The sequence below is a fragment of the Macrotis lagotis genome, chromosome 1 (genome assembly GCF_037893015.1).
Source record: "Macrotis lagotis isolate mMagLag1 chromosome 1, bilby.v1.9.chrom.fasta, whole genome shotgun sequence".
Taxonomy (NCBI): Eukaryota; Metazoa; Chordata; class Mammalia; order Peramelemorphia; family Peramelidae; genus Macrotis; species Macrotis lagotis.
Window position 1 is genome coordinate 717,114,351 of NC_133658.1, and position 25,496 is coordinate 717,139,846.

General features: G+C 36.7%; 1 protein-coding gene across 1 annotated transcript in view; it reads right to left on the minus strand.

The window, feature by feature from the left end:
* The window catches only part of FMNL2 (formin like 2), a 448,812-nt gene that overhangs the window by 182,010 nt on the left and 241,306 nt on the right, over positions 1–25,496 (minus strand). The window contains exons 3-5 of the mRNA XM_074215971.1: positions 20,127–20,207; positions 11,609–11,685; positions 2,223–2,306 (exon numbers count right to left, since the gene is read on the minus strand). Coding sequence (XP_074072072.1) covers positions 2,223–2,306; positions 11,609–11,685; positions 20,127–20,207 — 242 coding nt within the window. The remainder of the gene's footprint in view (positions 1–2,222; positions 2,307–11,608; positions 11,686–20,126; positions 20,208–25,496) is intronic.

The window sequence follows — 25,496 nt, forward strand, 5'->3', positions numbered from 1 at the left end:
GGTGATTTTGCATGGCCCCTACCTCACTCAAATCCAATTCACTTGATTGTCGTGGCATCACCTCCCTAATACCATGGTCTTCTTTGAGAATAACAGACAAACAACATCTCTGTTGCCCAAAAGAAGATGAAATGGGCTGCCAAAAAAAAAATCACATGCCAAATTCAAAGGAGATCTTCTCCAAAAAAAATAGAGGCATGCCACTGACAGTCAGCAATCCCCTTGTACCCAAATTTTTCTTCTTACCCACATTTCAGGAAAGATACTAAATCTGGTGCTGTTTCTAATTGAAGTAAAATATAAATACTCCATGAACAAATAAAGTTCCCATAAAACATATATATATATATATATATATATATATATATATATATATATATATATATATATGTATGTATGTACCCCCAGTACCTGCCACCATACACAAAGGTATTCAGTGGGCTTAAAAAGTGGTTGTTGAATATTAAAATAAGATGAGAAAATCTTTAACTGAAGTATTATAGGAAGATAATGAGATTAGAATTGAAGATTTAAAATTTTATTCCTTTCTTTGCTATAAGCTTAAAAAATAACTTGGAACTGTAGTACTAGATGCCCCTGTCCATCATATATAAAGGGATATGTGCAAGACAACATGGCAGGGGCAGCTAGGTGATAGAGTGGATAGAGCACCAGCCCTGGAGCCAGGAGGACCTGAGTTCAAATCCAGCCTCAGAAACTTAATAATAACCTAGTTGTGTGACCGTGGGCAAGCCACTTAACTCCATTGCCCTGCAAACCCCCCCCCCCACAGAAAGACAATTAGACAAAGTAGACAAAGTAGGGCCCTGAAATTGGAGAAACCTGTTTAATCTGTCCCCCTCAAGCATTGCGTGTTCCTGGACAAGTCACTTGCCTCTCATTGTCTTGGGTAATAGAAGAATATAAATTGCAGAGTAAGTGTAAATTTATACTGGCAAAGGGCATTTCCTTACTAGTATTTTTTATGCCACTGAAATCATTGTTCTGGCCAAAAAAGGAGGTGGGGGTAGAAACATTTGTGAGGATAATCAAGTAATGCTGGTAGAATAGAACTATTATTATACATACAAAGAGTTAAACGTATTACATACATAATTTATAGTATGACATTTTAAAAATGTGCCTGGACCTACATAGTCCTTTCTTTCACTCCATAAACATAACCCCAAATTTAAAAAAATATGGACTATACTTGAGAGGGTAATGTTATTTTGACTCAGGCAGTGAGAGAAGGAGAGGTTGGCAATTGGATACAATTGAAGTTGATAAGAAATAAACTTTATAAGTGAAAACTATGAAACACAGCTTGCATTTTATAGTATAATTTCTCAAGAGAGTAACAACTTGCTCATTTGTTTTTCTGGGTCTGTCCCATATGATTCGTGGGAGGCATCAAAGCTGAAACTCACTATGCAAGTTTTAGTATTTCAGTTTCTTCATCTGCCAGGTAGAAATAATTATAGCTTTCTCCTGACTACCTCCCAGAAAAATTGTGAAGATTAAAGAGATAATATCAGTAAATACTGAAAGCATCATATGAGGCATTGTTATTAAAAGGAGCATTATGAAAAAGCAAACTACCACCAGATTTGAGATGAACTTAATTTCAGTGAGGATCAAGATTCAACATTTCCTCCCTACTCTGTACATGTATATATTTGCTCATTAGAAGAAAATAAAGAAAAAGATAATTCCTCCTTGGAATTTAGATGTGTTGCAAATTTTACCAATAATTCAGGTAAGAGGAACAATCTATGAACTAGAACATACCACATTTACGCATAAGATTCAACAGTATTTTTTTTATTTTATTTATTGAAGGTAATGGGGTTAAGTGACTTGCTCAAGGTCACACAGGCAATTATTAAGTGTCTGATGTTGGATTTGAACTCAGGTCCTTCTGACTCCAGAGCTAGTGTTCTAACCATTGCAACACCTAGCTGCCTCCTTCAACGGAATTTTGGAGGAGAAACGGATCCTCCTTCAAAGGTCATTCTATCACTTGTTAGCTCTTGTCATCCATTGTCTTAAAGTCACCTATAATTCCAATTATATAATTTGTTCCAAGCTACAATAAGCCTCTTTTAATACCACCACCTTTGTTTCTACATTTCTTCCTCCTAATTCAGTATAGAATTGAACCACTGAGTTTCCTCTTCTGTAATCACATGAAATCCCAATACAAGTTTAGTCATACTTACGTTACTGCATACTGTGCAAATGACAGATATTCCACCAGAACATCAAGACCTTTGTTTTCTTCATTCAAAAACTCTCTGACCCATCTGTTAGAAAAATCATTAGAGAGTAGTTCACTTTATGGTGTTCTATTGAAGGAAGGGAACAGTGGAAACATTTTCTCAGAAACATTCATTGTATGAAAGGAAATATGGAATAAAGCCTTTAATCTTTCACATGAGTTAAAAGCAGCCTTTTACGTATGGAAACTAAGGCAACCAAATCATTGTACATGGAAGAACAGAGTGTAAAATTTATACTTATTCATGCATACATTTTACTACTTGGAAGGTTTTAAGAAACCTTTATGGAACTTTCTAAAAAAAGAAACCTGCTAAATGTACTTTTTTCCACCACAAATTGATCTGCAGTGTACTTGGTGAAGGGGCCAAGATTATATAGGGAACTCAGCAAGCTGGTAACATGACGACACAACCACTGAAGTTCAGGCCTCATTCCAAATCCACACTCATCTCCTTTCTGGCAAGCCAAGCTGTAGAAACCACCAAACTAGCCAACATCAGGCCAGTGTTTATGGGCTTCTTGAAATTCAATAGGCATAATGATTTGGCTTAATTTTTTCCATGAACATGAAGAGCTTTGAAAAAGTTACAAGCACCACATAACATTTGCCAGGATATGACAAATATAATCTTTCTTTTTAAAAAATGCATTTTTCAAGTATATATTATTTCTCTTTCAAAAGAATGCACTGAATTGATCGCTATAAGTCAGCATAATCATCACTCAAGGAGGAAGTCAAAGTTATAAGTAAGTAAGCAAAAGACAGGTATATCAGATCCATTGTGATTCAGTGCTCCAATCCCCCTTGTGTTGCTGGCTTTGTGGTTAATCCTGAAGGATCTGCTTAAGGGTTCCACATTTATTATCTCACCATCTTCATCTTTGGAAAGGGGATGACTTAGGATGCTTAGATGAACCTTAACTAAAAACCAGGACCACAAAAGTTAACTTATAGAATTTCTCTACTGAATTGACAACTAGAAGACATCATTGCAAAATGTGTTCCAAAAGAGTTGCATTACCCTTGTCTTTAATCTTCCAAAGAAATCAGTGCCTGGTAACTATAGTGAGCAGTGATATTCCTGTGGATGGATGATATAGGCCAACTATATCAAGCCCTTTCATTCAATCAGATGGGACTAGGGACAAAATATTGAGATGGTTTAAATGACTGTTGGATGTTCATGACTACAGGTCCTGATTCCAAAGGAATCCTACCACATCCTATGTTTAGCCTTGCCTGAAGTTTGCAAAGATAGTTGAAGTTTGCTCAACTACATCAGAATTTCCAGATATTAATCTCTATAATCTCTGACATCTGTAGGCCATTCAGGAACCAGTCAATGACCTAAATTGAGTTAATTACAGGGACTTTAGCTAGACATTATGTGGCTTCTGCAAACAGGTCAAAGCAAGAGTTTGGGATGACAGTGAAGCAATAAAGCAGAGGGTCCATGTAGCTCATTATGAGTACTTGTTCCACCAATGGTTTTTATATTACTCAATAAATTCTGTCATTGATAGAAGATGAGGGTGACTATTTTTCTATTCGTTGAAATCCAGGTCCTAACTGCAAAATTGACTGAGTATAGATAAAATGACTGGGCTTCCTACAGTGAAGTACTCCCATCTATGCTTACTGAGAGGAAGAGGTGAGAGAGGAATCCTGAAATCTGTCATTTCTATCTTCTATTATCAGCTCCCACCTCTAGCCCATCTGATTCTTTCCTGCCCCACTGTCTAGGCCCAGATCTTCAGGGGACCCTTAGACAGGGAAGATGTTAAATTTACCTCTTATTGTCCATTGAAGCTATTTCTGACTAGGTCCTCATGATGCTCATAAGACTATAGCACTAATATTTGTCTCATATATATTCACTTGTGAGATTAAGATTGTGAAACATACCAAGAATGTCTAGGATACAACATGGATTGTAACTAATGAGATAACTTTGTCATGAGAACTATACCCTCAGTTGGACAACTATATGTTTCCAGATTTTTTTAATGGCAATTGCTCCCCATGATTAGGTGTTGGGACAAAATGAAAATTTTAAAATTAGAGATTTAGAAATTCCAAAAAAAAAAAAAAAAGAAACTGGCAGGTAAACTGAAGAGACAATTATACTAACTTTCTCAATCTGGTCTTTAAATAAAGACCTCTTAACCTTCTACTATTCTTATTGGTAGGTTCTTTGGAAGATCTATATTCAGATTTCAGTCAAGGATCACAATAATTAGAAGTCATTAAAGCAAAGTACCAAGAGAACACCTGAGTTTCAGTCTTTCAAAGCGGCATAGTCATCATACAGTACAAATAACACCCAAATGCTCCCAGGACCCAGTAAATATCTTGCATATACATAGTTATTATTTGTATATTGTCTCATGCATCAGAATGTGAGCTTCTGGATGGGCAGGATCCATATTTTTTGCCTTTCTATCCTCAGCACTTAGGACAGTGCCTAGTTATACATTATGTGCTTAAATAAAGAATTGATGACTGACTTTTGATGTGCCATTTTCTAAGCTCCTCCTAGGAGAGTATTTAGAGTAAAGAGCCATAACCAGAGAGAGGAAAAAGAAGAAGAAAATAGTATAAGGTGGCATTACAATACAGTAGAAAGAACACGATCTGGGAGTCAGAGGACCCAAGTTTCATTTCCTGATTCTGTTGCCTACTACCTATTCAAACCAGGACAAATTATTTAAATTATTTAAACTCTGGTGCTCAGGATTCTCATGTATGAAAAAGAGAAGTTTGGACTAAATGATTTCCAAAGTTCCTTGAAATTTGTATATCTATGTTCCTCAGGATGAAAAGATATAAAGCAGACTGACAGAGGAACACTAACTATCTAGTTGTTGACTCAAAATACCAATTTTTATACATTGTGCATACATCTACATATCAAAGTTCTGACTCTTTATAAGATAAAAGTTAATTACTATCATGATCCTTTCCTGCCCTTGAACATCAGAAGTCTAAGCCTGTTGTTGTTACTGTTGCTAGTTGTTGTCCTTGTAATTTGCCCTTTATTTTTGAAGAGGGATGTCTTGACTTGCAAGAGCAATGAATTTAAGCAAGCACAGGACAGTGCAAAAACATCAGCCTTACTCTTCCCTCCAGAGTCACAGGAGATTACTGGCAAGATCAAGGTCAGGACAATTGGCAATGGCCCTTGAAGGCAATGGGAGACCATGGCCTTTAATTTTAAGGGCTATCTCAGGTCTCAGTTTGTCTGAGGCAATATTCATTCAGGAGGACTAGGTAAGAAGAGAGGCAAAGGATGGCCTAGTTTGTCTTCACAAATGAATCAAAATGGGAGGGAAAGATCTTCAGAATTCCAGGAAGAGTAAAAGGATAGAGGATGTTCCTATATTTCTAACAGAGCATTCATCAGCTCAGAGATGTCAAATACATGGCTCTTGGGCAACATGCTCTATGATTGAGAATGACCTGAATCAGATTAGAATGTGGATCCTATATGATTTTAATGTGTTGATATATTAATAACAAAAAAGAAATATGTAAACACATGTGGCTTTCAAAATCAATATGCAGCCTGCAGTGACTTCCATTTATATTGGAATTTGACACCACTGGTATAGACAAAAGGAAATGGTTGCCTTTTAGTGCTCAAGTTTATACTCCAATTCAAAGTTTCAAGATTTAACTATAATGCAGTTCTATGACCTTTCAGTAACTTAGAAAATTGCCTGTAACTAACTCATTTTAATCACCATATAGTACCTCCTGTAAAAGAAACTATAATTTACTACAATGGGGCATTTCAGAAGGACTGCTGGAGCAATAAAGAGCCTATAATATGATCAAGATAGTAACCAGCTTTACTCTTTTGCCATCATCCCCTGAGTGTGCTCACCTCTTTTTTTCCAGTTTTTTCCCAAACTTTAGGATGTTTGAGATCTTTTGTTTGATTGTTTTATACTGAACTTAAATCAAGTGCCATTTTCCTGGACAGTCTGCATTTTGAACTATTACTAGTAAAATGTTAAGAAATCTAGAGAAAGGTTCCCACAACCTAAGTAAATCTAGGGAAAATTTTGTAAGAAAGTAAAAGGGGGAGGGGGGGAAAGGAGGGAGAGGGGAAAGGGAGGGGGAAGAGGGGAATGGGAGGGGGGGGAGAGGGAGAGAGAGATACCAAGTAGTCATATACTACATTATAGAATATAAATGTATGAGGAGAGGATGCCTCCATTTTTGCAGATCTAGATAAATGGTCTCTCCTCTACTAACATCTTACTCTAATTTTTCATGGTAAGCCAAGGTGGGGAAGGAGGAGGGTTTCTTAGGTTATGGGAGAGGGGATCAAGTTTGGGCAGGTTCTACCAGGTTGCAGGTCTATTTCTAAAGAGCAGCCAGGCTAAGTTCAGAGAAACTCTTCATCACAGGGTTGGCCACCAAGTGATTCATTTTCTTTAACCAAGGCAATTCATTAAGTATCTACCAAGGCTTGGTGGGTGGAGAAGCTGTCATCTGCACTAGTGGAGTCATAACCACATGGATATAATCACACATCCTTGAAGTACCGAAATATGTAAATAATCATGCAAATGACTTAGCCATAAAATCAGGGTTCCCACAACAAGTAATTTATTCTTTTTTTTTTTAATAAACCACTGTGTATGTTCCACACATTTTCCTATACATCTCCCTTTACAAAAGGATTCAAATTAGGTAATTATACATTTTGGAAAGTAGAATTATTCCTGGTCCTGATGGCACACATTATTAACTCAATACCTTGCAGCTTCAGGGCAATTATCTTATGTCATAAATTTGCATTTGAGCACATCCCAACTAAAACAGGGACTGGTGGGGAGATAGGAGGGACAAGAGAAAGGGAAAAAGAGAACTAAAAATTAGCTGGGACAAAAAGTAGGGATGGGAGCCGAGTACAGTGGTCCCGGGTCATTGTTTCTTCATGCCTGCATTCCTAAGCTGTTCTCTTTATGACCCAACTAGGAAAGTACAGAGCTAAAAGCAAATTCTGGACATAGTCTCCTTCAGAACTCATTCAGAAAAGACTCACCTCTACAGGCACCAATGGGAACCAAGTTAGCTGAAAAGACATGGGCCAGTGTTAAAATATCATTACCATATTTGGTGGCCAACATTGGATAATCCTGTGCCAGTTATGGCTCTCATTGATGCCTGCTGCCTGTCAGAGAAGGCAGGGAAAGGTACAGTGATTAGCTTTGTGGGCTTGTCCCTCCTCCAGGAGGTCTTATTCCCCCTGCAGCTGCTTGCTTGATTTCCCTACAACAGAGCCAGGAAACAGAGGGCTGGGCTTGAAGTCAGGAAAACTTGAGTTCAAATGCAGCCTTGGAAACTTTCTAGCTAAGTATCTCTAGTCATCAACTTGTGTTTGCCTTCAAATGTAAAATGAAGAAAATAATAGCACTGATGTGGAGATTGAATGAGATAATATTTGTAAAAGTGCTGAATGTAGAGTAGTGCCTGGCAGATAATAAACAGTATATAAAATGTTTATTCCCTTTCTTTTTATTCTTTCACACTGGTCCCAGCTGTTGGACTCTAAACAAGGAAGAGGAACCAGAAAGTAATGTGAGTAGCTTCCAGAACTTTCTCAATCTTTAACCCAAGTTTTTATAAAATGAATTTCCCTCATCTGTTGTTTCAGATAACTACTTTAAAACAAAATTCTCCCTGGAGAAAGAGTAGTTTCAACATGATAATAGAAGAATCATATGAAATAGCAAAGTGACCTAGTGGAAAGAGAAGGCAGGATTTAAAATTAGAAAGACTGAGAATTCAAATCCTACCTTAGACTTTTAATAATTTCTGATCTTGGGCAACTCATTTAAACTATTTCTACCTCAGTTTCCTCATCTGTAAAAGGGCAGGTGGCAACTAAAATGTATTAAGTGTTTGCTGTCTGCCAGTCATGGTGCTAACAGTGGGGATATTAAGTGCCTCCCCCACCAAAAAAAGTTTACCCTCAAAGAGTTTGCATAATAATAAGGAAAAGCAACAAATAAAAGAGGGCTGAAAATCACAATAATGAGGGTAAAACCTTAACAGGGGTTTTGAGATCAAATGCGAAATAATAGAACCAAAGTGCTCTAAAAAATTTTAAACGTTAATAGGAATGTTAGCTGTTATTATATCATCATGATATCTGCCATCTTCACATTTACTGATGTATACTACATGGCTTTCATGTAATACCTTTTGATTTGGTTCAGAGGTATTTCAGGAAACTTCAAATGTTTTCATGAATTAGAATCCTCCTTTCCTTTCTATTAGTACTAGGCCCTAAAAAGAAGGAACCAACATATTTCTAGCTCAACTTCTATCAATGTAATTTATCAAAAAGTTAACTGACTTCTTTTCTCAAGAATCAAACCTCTCCCAATTCCTGAGATGCAGAGTCTCAGGTTTACATTTAATTACCAAAGGATCTTCTCTTTTTAAAATCTGCCACTTAGAGCTGTTATCTTCCCAAAGTCTCATGCCATCAACCTCAAAAATCTTCCCTCTTTGTGGGTTTAAAGCACAATAGGAATACTAAAAGATCTGTGAATTTGTCAGTATAGGGAACTTATTCTATGGAACCTCTCTATGGATTAATAGATAAATAAAATCGAGCTGCTTAAGGTACATATGTATGGATTTAGTGACTTGCCCAGGAAATTCAGCTAGCTGAATGTCAAAAGTAAGACCTTTATGTAAGTCTTCATGACTCAAATCCACAATTTTCTACAGCAGGGCCCAATTTCTCTATGCCAAGAATAATTATTCCAGAACAAGTATCCTGGAAAGGTGACTTTTGATTTCTTCTTTGGGGAACCATAATCTCTCAGAGACGTTTGATATAACCAGCTAAGAAAGTCATTCTGGTAAGAGTCCTGCTGCTTGCAGGACTTCAAAAACAGCTGACAATTTATTTGATCCTGGAAGCTCTTTGAGTAAAGAAATCTTTTCTGTAGGATACAAATATTTATATTTCTAAGTATAGTTTCCCCCTATGCTGCCATATCAGGTTGATGGTGCTGAAAATGAAGTCAACCAAAAAAAAAACTTTAACCTTCCTAAATAAGACATCAAAAGTTCAGTTCTCCCTGGTAATGTTAAAAAATACGTTATGTATTTTATGTTTTGTTTTTTCCTTTCTTGTCCAGATGGAAAGTAAAATGATGAAGGCATAGTAAGTCAGTTTGACTTTAACGAGAGATAATCCTGCATTTGTTTGGACACAGGCAATTAATTCACCCTCATCAATTTCTTTGCAATTTTATTTGAGGCTTTATAGAGATTATTTCACATGGCTGAAAACTGAGGGAAAATTGCAAGGGGGTAAGCTGGACAAAGTCTGCACTTTTTCTGAAATGCCAGCACTATTTTGACTAACCAACTATACCAATTGCTTGCAGATTGTTCCAGCTTCATTCCAACTAGAGTCTCTTCCATTCTGCTAATTCTGCATTAGAAATGATGGTTTCACCTTGGTATGTGATGGTCAATTTCATTTCATTTTAGCAATGTTTGAGAAATGCATTCTGACATTTTGTGGAAATCCTGAACTCAACTTACTCCACCATACTCTGTCAAGAAAAGAAGCCAACTTCTCAGTCTTAGCCCTCAAAGTAGATTGCTGATCCTACTCCACAAATAGCAAAAAGCATATGAATTCAGACTACCGGATACATTAGCTCACCACCATCACCAGTCCACAAACATGCCTCATCATCTTTGATCCTCAACTCGTTCCTGTTCAGATAAAGAGCTTAAGGTTTTAACATCCTTCCATTCCTCTTTGTCACAGTTTCTTCAGGCTAGAAATGAGTGAAGAGAAACTCAGAGCTAGACTCAGCCAAGTTTCTGACTAGCTCAACAGATGACACACTAAGGGAAAGGGCATTTTTTTTAAACCCTTGTCTTTTGGGAATGTAGTTTAAGGAAACTTATTATAAAGGTCCATCTTATAAAATATCTGCATAGTTAAACCATTTGTAATTTCAAAGGCTCAAAGTTTTAATGCTAAAAGGGACATCTGAGGTCTAGGGCTACAAGTCCCTCATTTTATACCTAAGAAAACGGAGGAACAAGCAGGGTTTAATTAGTTTGATTAGAAAAAAAAAAGTGTGAAAAATTGAAATTTCTGCTTTCGCAGAGAAAAGAGGTGTTAAGATTTGAGAAGAGAATGTAAAGTTATAAATCTGTAACAAATTTTCATCTAAAACAATAATTACAACAACAACAATAATAATAATAATACAGAATTATAGAATTCTGGAGCTAGATGGGCCCTCAAGGACAATCTAATTAAAATCTCTTATTTTACAGGTAAGGAAACTGAAGCCTAGAAACTTGCATCTGACAAGGTTGACTCAGATCACCAGACTAGAGATCTCAGGAGGCAGAATCAGTCTTAGGACCCAGGTCTTCTAACTTCTAGGTCACTATTCTTCTAAATATACCATGACACCTCTAAGACCCAGAGTCCTAATTATGTCACTCACAAGTAAGTATAGCCTATTTACTAAAGAAAAGCAATGATGCTGTTAGATGGTAAAATTTTCCTGTTATTTAGCTCAAGGTTCCCAATCCTTTTTTTCTTTTTCCTTTTTTTTTTGGGGGGGGGGCAAGGCAATGGGGTTAAGTGACTTGACCAAGGTCACACAGCAAGGTAATAGTTAAGTGTCTGAGGCCAAATTTGAACTCAGGTCCTCCTGTCTCCAGGGCCGGTGCTCTATCCACTGCATTACCCAGCTGCCCCCGGTCCCACCTCCATCCTTCTTTAAGGAGAGGTCATATATTTTGGTGTTACTGTAGGGCAGGATCTGTTAGTAAGTTTATAAGCAGCAGCATAAACTCGGGGTACCTACCAATTTCCTCTTCATCAAATTAGGATTACAACTAACTGAGGAAAGGGGTAGCACAGCAGCAAGAGGTACATGTCATCTACAACCAGACTGGACAAACCAAGATACAGATTTGGAGACTCTACTGCAATTAAGCATAAATTAGACAACATACTCACCTTCAGCCTAACTCATTTTGAGTTGGTTTTATTCTTAGCACATTCAGCAACTAGGGATTGTGGAGACAAGATAAAGGGCTACTGACCTTGCTTCTTCTCCTGATATAGGGAATAATAGAAAAGCTCGTTTCTCCAAAAATAAACTTTTGAAGCACTCATCACCAGCTTTTTTTTTATTTATTTTGACCAGAAAGGAAACTATTTCATTCCTCAGAATTGATGGTATCATTTTTTACATAATGAAGATTCATCACAGGAAGGCCTCAGAGCTACAGTTAAAGCATAACACTTACCCAATATGATTTGTTCTTAAAGAAATTTCCAGTTCTCTTAACACTTGTGTAGATTCTTGGACTCGTCTCCTGAATTTCTAAAATTTGAGAGGGGAAAAAAAAAAAACTCTCAAGAAACAGACTGAGATACTTATACAGAATGCCATAATTGTAGATTAATTGTAACAGGATCGATGCTATATGAAAAACATTACCACTTCTAAAGTAGGTTTTCTCACCTTTCATTTTGTGCAAAGCACATATTAAACTAAACATTTTAGGTTTCTTTCTCTCTTCAAGGGGAATGTCAAGATAAGGGAGAAACCATAATATTTATTTTCACAAAATAAGAAGCTTCAAAGCCTACCAAAATCTAGCCCTATGTAAGCTCTGTACTACTATTACCCATGATTCCAAAGAACTGATGAAGCATGTTATCCCTTTAATGATAGAGAGGCTATGGATTTGTGTGTGTGTGTGTGTATGTGTGTGTATACATGCATGTATACATATATTAAAAAATCTTAATAAAAAAGAAAAGTAGCAATGACAAAAATGGAAGTTATGAAAAGATAAATTATCTAGAAAATAGACTTCATAAAAAAATTAAAAATTGTAATTACATATGCACATTTTTTCTAATTCTGACAATGTATATTTAAAGTCCTTCCTAGTCAAATCTGGCTTCTCAATATTTCAAAAAACACACAACACCCATTCTTACTGCTTTTCTCCATTGTAGTTGGTTCCTTGCCTAGAATATCCTCCACTCTCCCCTACACTATCCAAAGCTTTACCCATTCCTCAAGGACCAGTTCAAATCTCACCACCTTCAGAAGCTTTTCATGATTAATAAGCTAGTGCTTACTTAACTCCTTGTTTTCTAGACTCCTACTGTGCTTTATTTTTTGCTGTGCTTTTATCTCTTTTCCCTAAGTCACAAAAAATTGGCAGGGGGACACGGGGATCACCTGGTAATTGAAAAGCTAAGAAAACTGATATTACTAAAATACAATTCTGATCATGTAAGTCCCTTCATCAAGAAGCTTGGATGACTTCCTGATGCCTCTAAGAAAAGACAAACTCCTCTCTTTGGTATGTTAAGTTCTTCATAGTCTGCCTCCAGCTTAACCTTTCTAGAACTGATCACACATTACTATTCCTCACAAATTCTACAATCCAAATAAAGTAGCTTACATGTTCCCTGTACATACAATTAAATCTCCTGCCTCGATGCTCATCTCATCCTCCTCCATGTCTGTACTTAATGCACTATTCTTTCAATGCTGACCCTGTGAATGCACTGACCAGGGGTTCTTAAATTTTTTTATGTCATGGAGCCCCTGTGGGGGACTGGCGAAGCCTATGGACCCCATCTCAGAATAATGCAAAAAAACCCACAAAGAATTACAAATAAAATCAATTATACTGCAATATAGTTATTAGAATATTTTATTGTACATGATTTATTTTATATTACAATAATTTTGTTATAAGAATAAACATAACCCCCCCCCAAGATGATAAACCTCAAGAATAGTGAGAGAAACAAAAAATAATGTACTTCAGACTGTGTTCAGATTGCAATGACTCTATCTCTGGGGGGGGGGGGGGGGGGTGAGTTACTTTCTTTATCATAAGTCCACCAGAGAAGTTGCTTCAATATTTTTCCCACAGTTGCTATTACTAGCTGTATTTCCCTCCATTCTATTCCTCCCCACTCTAATTTATTCTATTCTCTCTTTCATCCTGATCCTGTCTAAAAAAAGTCTGTTATATCTGATTACCCTCTCCCACAACTTCCCTCTTTTCTATCTCCTATTCCCCCCCCCTTTCCTCCCCACCATTCCCCCCATCCCATCCCTTCTCATTTTTTTCTGGGGTAATATAGATTTCTATACCCTTTTGAGTGTGTGTATGTTATTTCCTCTCTGAACCATTTCTGATGAGAATGCTCACTCATTCCCCCTTGCCTCTCCCCCATTCCACTCCATTGACAAAGCTTTTTCTTGACTCTTATGTGAAATTTCTTAGCTTCTTCTTCATCTCCTTTCCCTTCCTCCCAGTATTTTACTTTCTTACCCATTGACTCCATCTTTTTACTTATACCATTATATTCCGCTTCTTCCTGTGCCCTGTCTATATATACTCTTTCTAACAGCTCTTATAAATGAGAAAGTTCATATGAGTTATCAATATCTTCTTCCCATGCAGGAATGCAAACAGTTCAACATCATTAAGTTCCTCATAATTAGTCCTTCTCATCCACCCCCACCCCCCATGGTTCACCAGAGTCCTATACTTAGAGATCAGACTTTCTGTTCAGCTCTGGTTGTTTCAACAGGAAAGTTTCAAAGTCCCCTGTTTCATTGCAAGTCCATCTTTCCCCCTGAAAGAGGACGCTCAGTTTTGCTGGGTAGTTGATTCTCGGTTGTAAACCAGAATCTTTTGCCTTCCAGAATATCATATTCCAATCCCTGAGCCCTTAATGTAGATGCTGCCAGATCCTGTGTAATCCTGACTATGAAGCCGTGGTACTTGAATTGTTTATTTCTGGCAACTTTTAGAATTTTCTCTTTGATTTAGGAGTTTTGGAATTTGGCTATAATATTCCTGGAAATTTTTCTTTTGAGATCTCTTTCGGGGGGGGGGGGTAATTTGTGAATTCCTTCAATTTCTATTTTACCCTCTGCTTCTAGGATCTCAGGGCAATTTTGCTGTATTATTTCTTGCAAAATAAAGTCTAGGCTCTTTTCTGATTGTGACTTTCAGGTAACCCAATAATTTTCAAATTATTTCTTCCCTATCTGTTCTCAAGGTCGGTTGTTTTTCCAATGAGATATTTCACATTTTCTTCTAAATTTTGACTTTTTGGGGGAAGATTTTTATTTCTTCCTGATTTCTTGCAAAGTCATCAACTTCCTTTGGTTCCATTCTACAGTTGAAGGAGTTATTTTCTTCAGAGAGCTGTTTTATCTCCTTTTCCAGCTGGCCAATTCTACTACTTTTTAAGGAATTATTCTCCTCATTTTTTTTTTTTTTTTTTTTTTTTTTAGATTTTGCAAGGCAATGGGGTTAAGTGGCTTGCCCAAGGCCACACGGCTAGGTAATTATTAAGTGTCTGAGGCCAGTCTGAACTCAGGTACTCCTGACTCCAAGGCCAGTGCTCTATCCACTGCGCCACCTAGCCGCCCTGTTTTGCTTTTTTTCATTTGACCTAAACTGTTTTTTAACATACTATTACTGTTTTCTTCAGTATTTTCTGTATTTCATTCCCCAAGTTGTTGATTTGATTTCATGATTTATCTGCATCGCTCTCATTTCTCCTCCCAATTTTTCCTCCACCTCCCTTAATTGCTTTTTTTATATTTTAGTTGTTGCAAGGCAATGGGGCTAAGTTGCTTGCCCAAGGCCACACAGTTAGGTAATTATTAAGTGTCTGAGGCCGAATTTCAACTCAGATACTCCTGACCCTGGTCCAGGGCCAGTACACCTATCCACTGCACCACCTAACTACCCCTTAATTGCTTTTCAAAGTCTTTTTTGAGATTATCCATAGTCTGAGCCCATTTTCTATTTCACTTGGAGGTTTTAGATATGGAAGCTTCAATTTTGTCATCATCTGGGTATGTGTTTTGATTTTCCATGGGACTAAAGTAATTCTCTATGGTCAGATTCTTCTTTTCTGTTGTTTACTCATTTCCTCTGCCCAAGACTAATTCACAGAACTTCCAAGGCTTTGGGGTTGGGGGGGGGACACCCCACTGGGACCTTTATTACTCCAAGGTCTTAGGCTCTCTTGCATATGCTTTGATATGTAGATGACCACAGCACTACCTTCTGCCCTGGAGCTATAAGGAGAAGCCCTGCTAAGCTATCTTAGTATGGAAGCCCAAACTGCAACCTGGATCTGAGTGTGGGAAAACAGCAGGGTCCTGCCCCCAGGGAGAGCAGAGATATTTCTGCTTTCTCCCTTGGTCCCCTTACCATCTGTGGGCTATGCTCTGGAGGTGCATGCTGGTTTCTCCCAATTCTCACTGCAGGTTCTACTTCCAGCACTCCACACTCATTCTGGTCTAGCCAAATTCTCTCCCTGCCCCTTCAAGCTGTTCCTGGGCTGTTCTGGGATGGGGCTTTTCCCAACTCCTGGTCCTGGTGAAACACACCTTTCCCATGGAACTTCTAAGTTATCTTGGACTGAGAAAATATATATCACTCAGTCTTTCTGTGGGTTCTTCCCCTCGAAATTTTGGCTAGAGCCATAATTTGATGACTTTTTGAGTTCCCTGGGGAAGGAATTACCTGGAAATGCTACCTTCAAGCCGCCATCTTGGCTCTGCCCGTTAGAATATTTTTAAAGACAAATTCATAGACCACGGGTTAAGAAGACCTGTTCTGTAGCTAAATCAAGTAACATCAGACAAATAAGACCTTTCCTCATGCCCCACTTGTTACTACTCCTTAACTCCTATATATAATGTATTTATCCATTTGTAAATTTGCTGTATACCTCTTTCTACATCCTTCTCTCATTACTAGTCTCCTCCCCAAGAAATCACTTTGTATTTCATGGTATGTAAGGTTTTATATATCTATAACATTTATTTACCTATAAGCAATTAATTGACCATCCCTAGCACCATTAGAATATAAGCCCCTTATGAGAGCAGGGACTGTCTTTTTTTTCTTTTCTCCTTTTTGATATTCATAACCCCAGCATTGAACAAAGCAAAGAATTTAACAGATGCCAAATAAGTGCTTAATGATTGATTTCTCAGTGATTTCTAGCCCAGTTTTCACTTAGACTTTATATTGTGAAGAGTCAGCTTGTCAGAAGTCACTTATCCATTAAAATAAATGCCAAATAAAAATGCATTCCATTTTGATAGATCAATGTTTCTAGTAACTCAAAGAGCTTAAATGACAAATGGTGAATTGCACAAGAGAATGTAGAAGTGTAAAGTATGTCTTGGGATTGGGAGACATGAACACCGCAACACGCTTCATAACTGCTCTTGTAAAAGGAAGGTCCACTGGGACCCTTTTGTGGCAAAAGCATGGTAGTGGACGGCAAAGATAAGAGGTTTTATTTCATAACCCCCAAAACTACCACTGCCCTTAGAGAACCAGACTCTTGCTGGTTTGTGGTCTTTTTTTGGTGCCAGACATCAGCACAAACCTCAATACTCAGACAACTGCATGGGGAAGTTGGCTTGGCAAATTCTGGTCAGTGAGATATTTAATTTGGCCTCTTCCTTCTCTGCTCTAGCGGGTTTCATTTTAAGCCATCAAAATAAATTAAAGAAGAATATCTAAACAAAATTTGCTTAGATCCTTCCCCCCCCCCAAAGAAAGTTAAGTATCTTCTATTTGATTTGAACCAAAGATTAATGAATGAAATATTCTGTGACTCCAAGGACAGTTAAATGGAAGCAGCTCAGCCTAGACTGTCTGGCTAGGATTTAAAGCCCTGATTTGAAATTTTTTTCTATTTTTTACTTCTTTCTATAACACAGCTGAGAATCTTAAACTCATTTTAACTGCAAACCATGCCTTATTCCAAACAAAATCTCCTTCTTTCCTGGCTTTAAGCATTACAATTAGGTTTTGTGGAACTGAGTGTCCCTTGTTACCAGATCCTGACAGAAATCTTTCTAAAACCAGGGAGGTTTGGTTCAATGTCTATTTAATTTTTCTTTGACTGAATTAATGAACAGGGAAAATTGTACATGGACCAACAGCCACAAAACATTTCAGGGTGAACAGATACCATCCAAGGAGGTAAGTTCAGGAGCAAAGTTCAGCTCAAACAAACCCTCTTTGTTGTTGATTTCTGGATTTTATTTGTTAGAGAGGAAAAGTTTGTTTTTTGTTATGTTTGCTCTGTTTTGTTTTACAGTACAGGCAGGAAGCAACAATCCCAAGGAGTGTCCCATGATGAAGCTGGAAACCAGATGGGGATAACCCCACCCCTCCGAGCTTCTTCCTCCCTAGGATGGTCTGGGTAGAGAGCCAAGTGCTCCTTAATGGGCTTTCAGTTCAAGTGTAGCAAGGGCATAAAAATGTTTTCACTTTGTGAAATCTGTAAACCACTAAATTTTTAGTTTTAATTTTCTATTTACTCTGATTCAGGGGCTCTGAGTACCTTGTCATAAGGAGTACTACAGTAAAATCAAGGCCTCTAGGAAGACAAGGTTCAATTTTATATACGGCTACCTAATATCTAGCTTCAAGTTCCCAAACTTTAATTCCACATCTGGGTTCAAGACAGTCCACCTTGGTGAATTGCAATTTACATGTTATTGGCAACACATTTTTACATGTTTAGCTCTAAGAAAATGCTATTGATAACTGTCAGCAGAAAAACTATATTAAGTCAAAAGTGTATTATTTGTGAGCTTATTCAATTTTTATTAACATATAGTTTATTTTAAAAAAAATTTTAAAAAGACATTGCTCTACCTATCTGTATTTCCTTCCAAGATTTCCTTTTGACCTCTTCTATATATGTTTAAATGCTTCCCTGGTTGCTCATATGTTCCTTTTTTCAATTTGTGTCACTAACTCCCTAAACTCCTCAAGACTGATTCCCCACTTTCCCCAAAAAAAAGTCCTCTTAGAAACATATTCCTATAGTGCAGCAAAACAAATCTGAATTGTATTAGCTGGGTTCAAAAATGTATCTTTTACCATACTATATGGTCAATTTCTTCTTAACCAAGACATGGGAAACATGCTTCCCATCAGTATTCAAGACAGATCACAGTTCTTGAGTCTTTATTTCCCCCAAAGCAATAGGGATTAAGTGACTTGCCCAGGGCTACACTAAACTAGGAAGAGTTAAAGTGCCTGAGGCTGGAATTGAACTCAGGTCCTCCTGACTGGAGGATGAGTACTCTATCTACTGTATCCTGGGCTGCCCTCTCTGGAGTCTTTCAAAGTTGTTACTCATTTAAAGTATTTTTAATCTTAAACTTCTAAACTGTCAGAATTCAAGAAGCTCCATCGAAAGCCAGGAAACTAAATTAGGGAAGGAAACAAATATGTCACCAATCAATTGAGAACTAAGCAGCACTCACAGCTGACTCCAATCATTTAAGGGAGCAATTCTCCATCTCTATTTGATTTATACTACTGAATAGATGATACCTATGCCATACACAAAATAGCATTTATATAAATCCACTGGGAATCAGTTATTGGCCTAAATACTTAACAATTATTATCTTCATTTGTTTCTCAAAACAACCCTGAGAGTCAGATGCTATTATGACCCTTATTTTACAACTGAAGAAACTGAGGAAAATAGAGGCAAAGTGACTTGTCTAAGAACACTGTGCTATAAGCATATGAGACCACATTTGAACTCTGGGCTTTCCTGACTCCAGACCTAGTGATCTAGCCCCACTTCACTTATCATGTCATTGAACTGCCTCAGAATATATTATTCTCTTAGAGGGGAGACACTGCACCAGGAGTCTCTCAAAAAAAAAAAAAAGAAAGACATAGAATCATAGGCTCTCAATGAATTTTAAGATGCTCTGGGGGTTTTTTCTTCTCTTACTAATCACAAACTACTCTCAAAAATACAAGTTCAAAAATTTAGACAAGAGCAAAGCCTGTTCTCATTTCAAATCCTTTTTTTTAATTAAATTTTAAAACAAGAACAATAACACACAGAGACAATAGCCCTTAAGTCAATAACCAACAAGGGAAACTTTCCTCTTTTTTTCCACCCAGGTCAATGTGGCAATAGCAGAGGGACTGTAGCTAAAGATATTTTTCACTGCAGCCTTGACAAAAAAAGGAGGAATAGGTCAACAGGAAAACAAACGTTATCTGGTGTAAAGCCCTTTTGCCCATCTTGATGGAAGCCGGCTTTGCCTGAGATAGTCAGGGATAGATCCAAGGCCCAAGGGCTGTGCCAGGCTACACACTTTACCACAAGGCATCTGCCTATACAATTGTGTGGCTGCAACAAAGCAGGGCTAGTTTGGAAAGAAAGAAAGAAAACGACTTGAGAACAGAATCGGCCATTCATTCCCTCCTCACCTTCTTAAGGGAGGAAGAGGTTGTTAAAAGCAGCAACACAGGATATGCACATACACACACACACACACACACAGCTGGGCTGACAAAGCCTGAGCAATTTTCAAGGTCTCTGGAAGTGTATGACGAACATCTGTCCTTTCTGTGCAGCACTTTCTCATGCCTTGCTACACCTTTGGGCTCTGCCCTTTGTACATTGTAATGGGAGCACATGGCAAGAACTGAATAACCCTTCTGCCTTGCCTGGCTTCCTTCCCTTCTCCACTAAATTCTCCCTAAAAGCCAAACTTCCAAGGAGATGGGGATTGTCAGGGGAGGTGGACAGATACTTTTTTCTTTGCTCCCATCTCAATTTTGCAATTTCAAAAGGCTGCATTTCCTGGAGGATCTGGCCCAGGGTTTGGGTTGGAGGAAGCAAGGCCTCTTCAAATGCAAGAAGATTCTTCCTGCTGATGAGGACCTACCCCAACAGCCATCAAACTCATCTTACCTTCCTGGTTACAGCTGGATCCAGATAGCCTTTCAGTTTCTGGATGTATGTGTGGGGAGGATTCTTGACTTGAAATCTTTCCTGCAAGGCAGATAAAAGAAATTAGGAAAACATTTAAGCTGTGAAGAAAGATACATCCCCTCACATTCATAAGACTCAATATCATAGATCAACACCAGAAATAAAAGCAGTCCTACAAAGAGCCAATTGGCAAAAGTGAGAAGCAATTTTTGTTTGGTGTGAACTGAAGCTGAATTTAAGGAACAGAATGCTGGAAAAGTCCTACGAGTTCTCTGTATTCAAATACTCTCATTCAGTAGATGAGGCAATGAGCCTCTAGCTTCCAGGGTCAATGCTTGCTGAAGGACCCATTTTATACCATGTATACTTAAGTTAAAATTACAAACACATTGCTTATCACATTTTTTAAAAGCAATATACACACATATCTCATGTATAATATATAATTGTATGTATACATGAGATACAAATTTATTATAAGTTAATCAACAAGCATTTATTAAAGACCCACTAAGTGTAAAGCATTGTACAAGTGGCTAGAGCCTCCTTCCCTCAGTTAATTATTTCCTATTTATTCTGTATATTGTTTGCTTTGTATATATTTGCCTATAAGCTGTCTCCCCCATTAGATGGTAAGCTCCTTGAGGTAAAAAAAATGTCATGTGTATCTTTTTGTATCACACCCAGTAGGCACTTAATAAATGTTTATTGATTGATTGAAAAATAATAAAACAGAGCCTGTTCTCAAGGAACTCACAGGCTACTGAGGAAAGACATTTATTATACTATTTCAATATACCTCAAGCGAAGTTATTTCTCTTCCCCAATATAATCACATACATGGTTAATAAACAGAGAATGACCTCAAAAGCAAGTAGACTGATTTGAAAACAGACATGACAGAATTTATATAGCTCTTTTAGTTCCTTCCCTTTCAAAACAGTGACCTCTGCAAATATATGTTCTGACAGTTTTTGATTTTTTTAAAAAAACATTCTGGAGCTTCTCTTTTAGAAATGTACCCAAAATTAGTTATAAGACACACAAAAATCAATCTTTTTTATCTTGATAGTCATCCCTAATTTTTTCCTCTCCAAATGGTATTTTTACTTCCTTCCCCAGACTTGTTTCCAAGTGCCTTTGAGATGTTTTTAAAAGTCAAAATTACACTCACAAGTTAAATATGTGCTACCCTTAAGGATATTAAAAAAATAGACCATAGGTTCTAAAGCCATTTACAAAAGAGATGTCCTTCCCCTCCCCCACAAAAAATCTAGATTTTAGAAATGACAGCATTATTATAATGCACAGATTTCTGAGATAAACACTTTGAAACACTTGTTCTGCTTTGTTTAAAAAAAAAATAAACCCAGATCTGTTACTATACAGGAAACACTCTGGGAAGAGGAAGAGGAGAAGGACAAATGACAACTACAAAAAACCTATAGTCTTGCAAATTGATTCACAAATTACATTACATACATTAACTCATTCATCTTCATAATAACCCTAAGACATAGGTATTAATAGTATTGTCTCTACTTTATAGATAAGGAAACTGATACTCAGGTCAAGTGATTTGCCCATGATCACACAGGTGTAATTACTAGTGAAATTGAAGCCCAGGGCTTTCTCTCCTGACCACATTTACAATATTCATTCCACTACATCACACTATTCTATACAAGCATCAGCACATTCTCCACATAGCCTCTTTATCACACAGATCCAGAACTCCTGAAAGATGTGAAAAATACCAAATGTCACAAAATAAATATTAATACACCTCTCTATAGTGTTCTGCCTTTTTTTTTAATAAAATAGAGGTAAAAGACAATGGGTTTTTTTTATTAGAATGTAGTGTCTTTCTTTGAAGAGAAAATAAAGTTGATATGTTTTTAAATTCCCATTAAAAGGAATTTTCAAAATCCCATTAAAAGGAATTTTCCTGTTTTATATAATGAATCCTTTCTCCTTAGAAAAGTCAAAGAGGCAGAGTTCTATTTCTATGGCTTCCATTATTCATCCATACAAATCTAACCCCATCAAATATTAATCATGTTACCATCCATCATTCATGTCAATCAAGAAAACTGCCACAGTTCCCTACATACACTAAGGAATACAAAGCTTCAGGTCAGAGAAACAAATGTATATGTCAGTTCTAGAAGTATAAGCTGGAAAATAATAGCAATGAAAATTTAGAGAAAATTTGTTATGATCCTTTATTATTCATAAGGGGGGGTTGGTCTATTGGAAAGGATCATAAAACCTGGAGAAAAAAAGATCTAGGCTTCAGTTACAGTTCTCCCACTTTCTCCCATATAAGTGGACAAATGACTTCATCTCTCTGACCCTCAGAAAATGGGGATGATTTTGGTTATGGAAAAAAGCACTATATTAATAAACCTTTACAAGTTACATAAAAGTTACTATTATAATTCACAATGTTCAGATAAAGTCAAAGAAAGTACTTGAAATAGCTTATAAAAAGCATAAGGTGGAGTGTGAATACTACTTTAATTTTTTGTCTGTTAAGACTTTGAACAAGTTGAAGTCTCAGACATTTATCAGATGTATGACCTTAGACAAGTTACTCAGCCTCCATCAATCTGTTTCTTCATCTGTAAAATAATAATAGCAACTCTTTCCCAAGGTTGCTGTGAAGAATAAATGAGATAATAATTATAAAGTCCCTAGGACTGTCTCTGGCACACAGTAAGCACATTATTTTTTTCTGTTTTTGTTTTATTGCTGTTCAGTTCTTTCAGTTATGTCTGACTCTTCATCACCTCATGTGGGGATTTCTTGTCAAAGATACTAGAGGTGTTTGCCATTTTCTTTTCCAGATCATTTTGCAAATAAGGAAAGTGAAGCAAACAGGGTGAAGTAACTTGCCTGAGTCACATACATGTTAACTAACATTATTATTAGACTATAAGACTGTGCCTTTACAACTGTCAGTGTTCTCCCCCTCTTCCAATTCTGATATTTATTTCTCTGTTTGGATTATGTCCTTACTGGTGACAAGCAATATTTGTCACATTTTTATCTTTGTGCACCATGTGGTTAGTAAAGTGCATCCCAAATCATAGAAACTCAATAAGTATTTGCTGAATTGACTGAAATGCCCATAGGAAGCTAAAACCCAGAACACTGGCACTGGTTTTCTACTAACTATTCAATAGCCACACTAGCTGACTGTCTCAGGAAGAATTATGGAACCTCTTTGAACTTAGGTGTCTTTAACTATCAATTGAAAAGGCTGGCACTAAAAATAAAAAATCTCTATCATAAAAGTTGAAAAAAATCAGTTATTTCATTGTTCTAATATTAAACTGTTTATTATGAATAAACACTTTACTTTTTCAATTATCTGATCAAAAAAGCCAGGTTTCATATATATATATATATATATATATATATATATATATATATATATATATATATATATAACAGACCAATAGTTTTCTATACCTTATTTGAGGGAATTTTGAGATACTCGCAATATTAAATATAGCAAACATCTATTAGGCATCATCTACTATGAGGATACAAAGAAAAATAACTATGATAGACCATATTTCACAATTGCTGCAAAGCAAATGCTAAAAGAAGTTTGACTGGGAAGGTCATTACCACCTCAAGGTTCAACGGAAGGCTTCTTGGGAGTAGATCTCTTTGGGGGAAGGTTTGAGCGAGGGGGGGGGGAAGAAGGTTGTGTGATAAGGTATAATAGATGGATTAGAATTTACAAGGAAAGAAGAGGAGTAAGGACATTCCAAGAAACAAGGAAAGCATGGACATGAGAGAATACTGTGGCTCCTCTAAATGGCAGAGAGAAGAGGCATTTGGCCAATGCCAAATGAGACAATGATAAAAATGAGGTGGTGCCAGACTGTAGAAGGTACCTTGAGCATCAAGTAAAGAAAACATACTATTAAACAATCAAGTTTGATAGTAATGGTAGTCCTACTACTAGGTTGGAACAGAGAAGACTATATCTATATCTATATCTATCTATTTAAATATATATGAAAGACAATGAAAAATTAAAATAGATAATTGTTAGTTATTGTCTGATTATTAGAGGGAAGAGTCCGGAAATAACACTAATGTTAGGAATATGTGTTATATTTACTTCCTTGTAAATAGTTACATTTTGTGCCCAAACTTTGAGCACTTTAGTTATGTCTTTAAGTTTAATAAACTTTTAATAACTATATCTTAGAAACCATTCACCAACTGATTAAAGAGGCAGCTTTTAGAGAAAGAAATCTAAGTAATAACAACTTTAAGAAAATACTACAGATCACCAATTAGGAAAGAAATGCAAATCAAAACAACCTCACCCCCACAGACTGGCAAAGTTGTTGTTTTTTTTTTAAAGTAAAAGAACAAATGCTAAAAGGGTTGTGGGGCCAAAATGAAACATGCCTCGTGATAGAGAAGTGAAAGACAGACAGACTATTTGACCAAATTAGGGAAAAACATATATTTGTTTTGCTGGACTATATAAATATATGTTACTAGAGTTTTGTTTTTCTTTTGTTTTTGTTTTAATTGGTGGGAAGAAAATCGAGAATGGAATAAAAATGAATTGTAATTTTAAAAGGTTAAAAAAATCTATCTTACAAAATGCCTGGAACCTGAATTGTTTAAGAATATGCTATTTTAACTGATTTTGAATTTTTTTTATTTCTTTCTAAGAGCTAGAAAATGAATGTTGCTGAGTATTTAAAAGCTTATGTTTACTACCAAGTCTTCTGATCATTATCATATGCTTCTCTCCTGAGAATCAAATTGGGGGAGGTTGGGGGAGACTGTAAAGTTCCAAAAATTTTCTTAATGCATGGGATTGTCTAGCTCATCTCACATGAAGCTGCCTTTTTGAATTATAAGCACATCACCTGACACGGCAAACCTTATAACTAAAAAAAATAATTTTCTGCTCAATGTGAACCAAACGGATACTAAATCTGCTTCAGTTAAATGGTTAATATTTGAAGAATTTCAGCACTACTACCAAATGCACTCAACTTGAAGAAGTTCTTAGGTGGATTTTAAGCTTTGTTCTTATTCACACTCAAAAAGGTTTTATCTCAGTTCCTGATTAAGTTTCTCTGCTGAAATCCAAAACTGACATTTTTGGGGATAACTTTTTGATCATCCTTTCTTAAAAAGCAGTCTCACAACAAATAGCCCCTTCTCATCTTGGTACAACTGCACTTTTGTACACTCAGAAGTCATTCTTCTTTTCTGTTGATTAAGCATTATCATTTCCAAAATATATGTACCTCCCCATACTCCATCATGAGTGGTTATAGCGTTAGTCATGTTTTTGTTAAA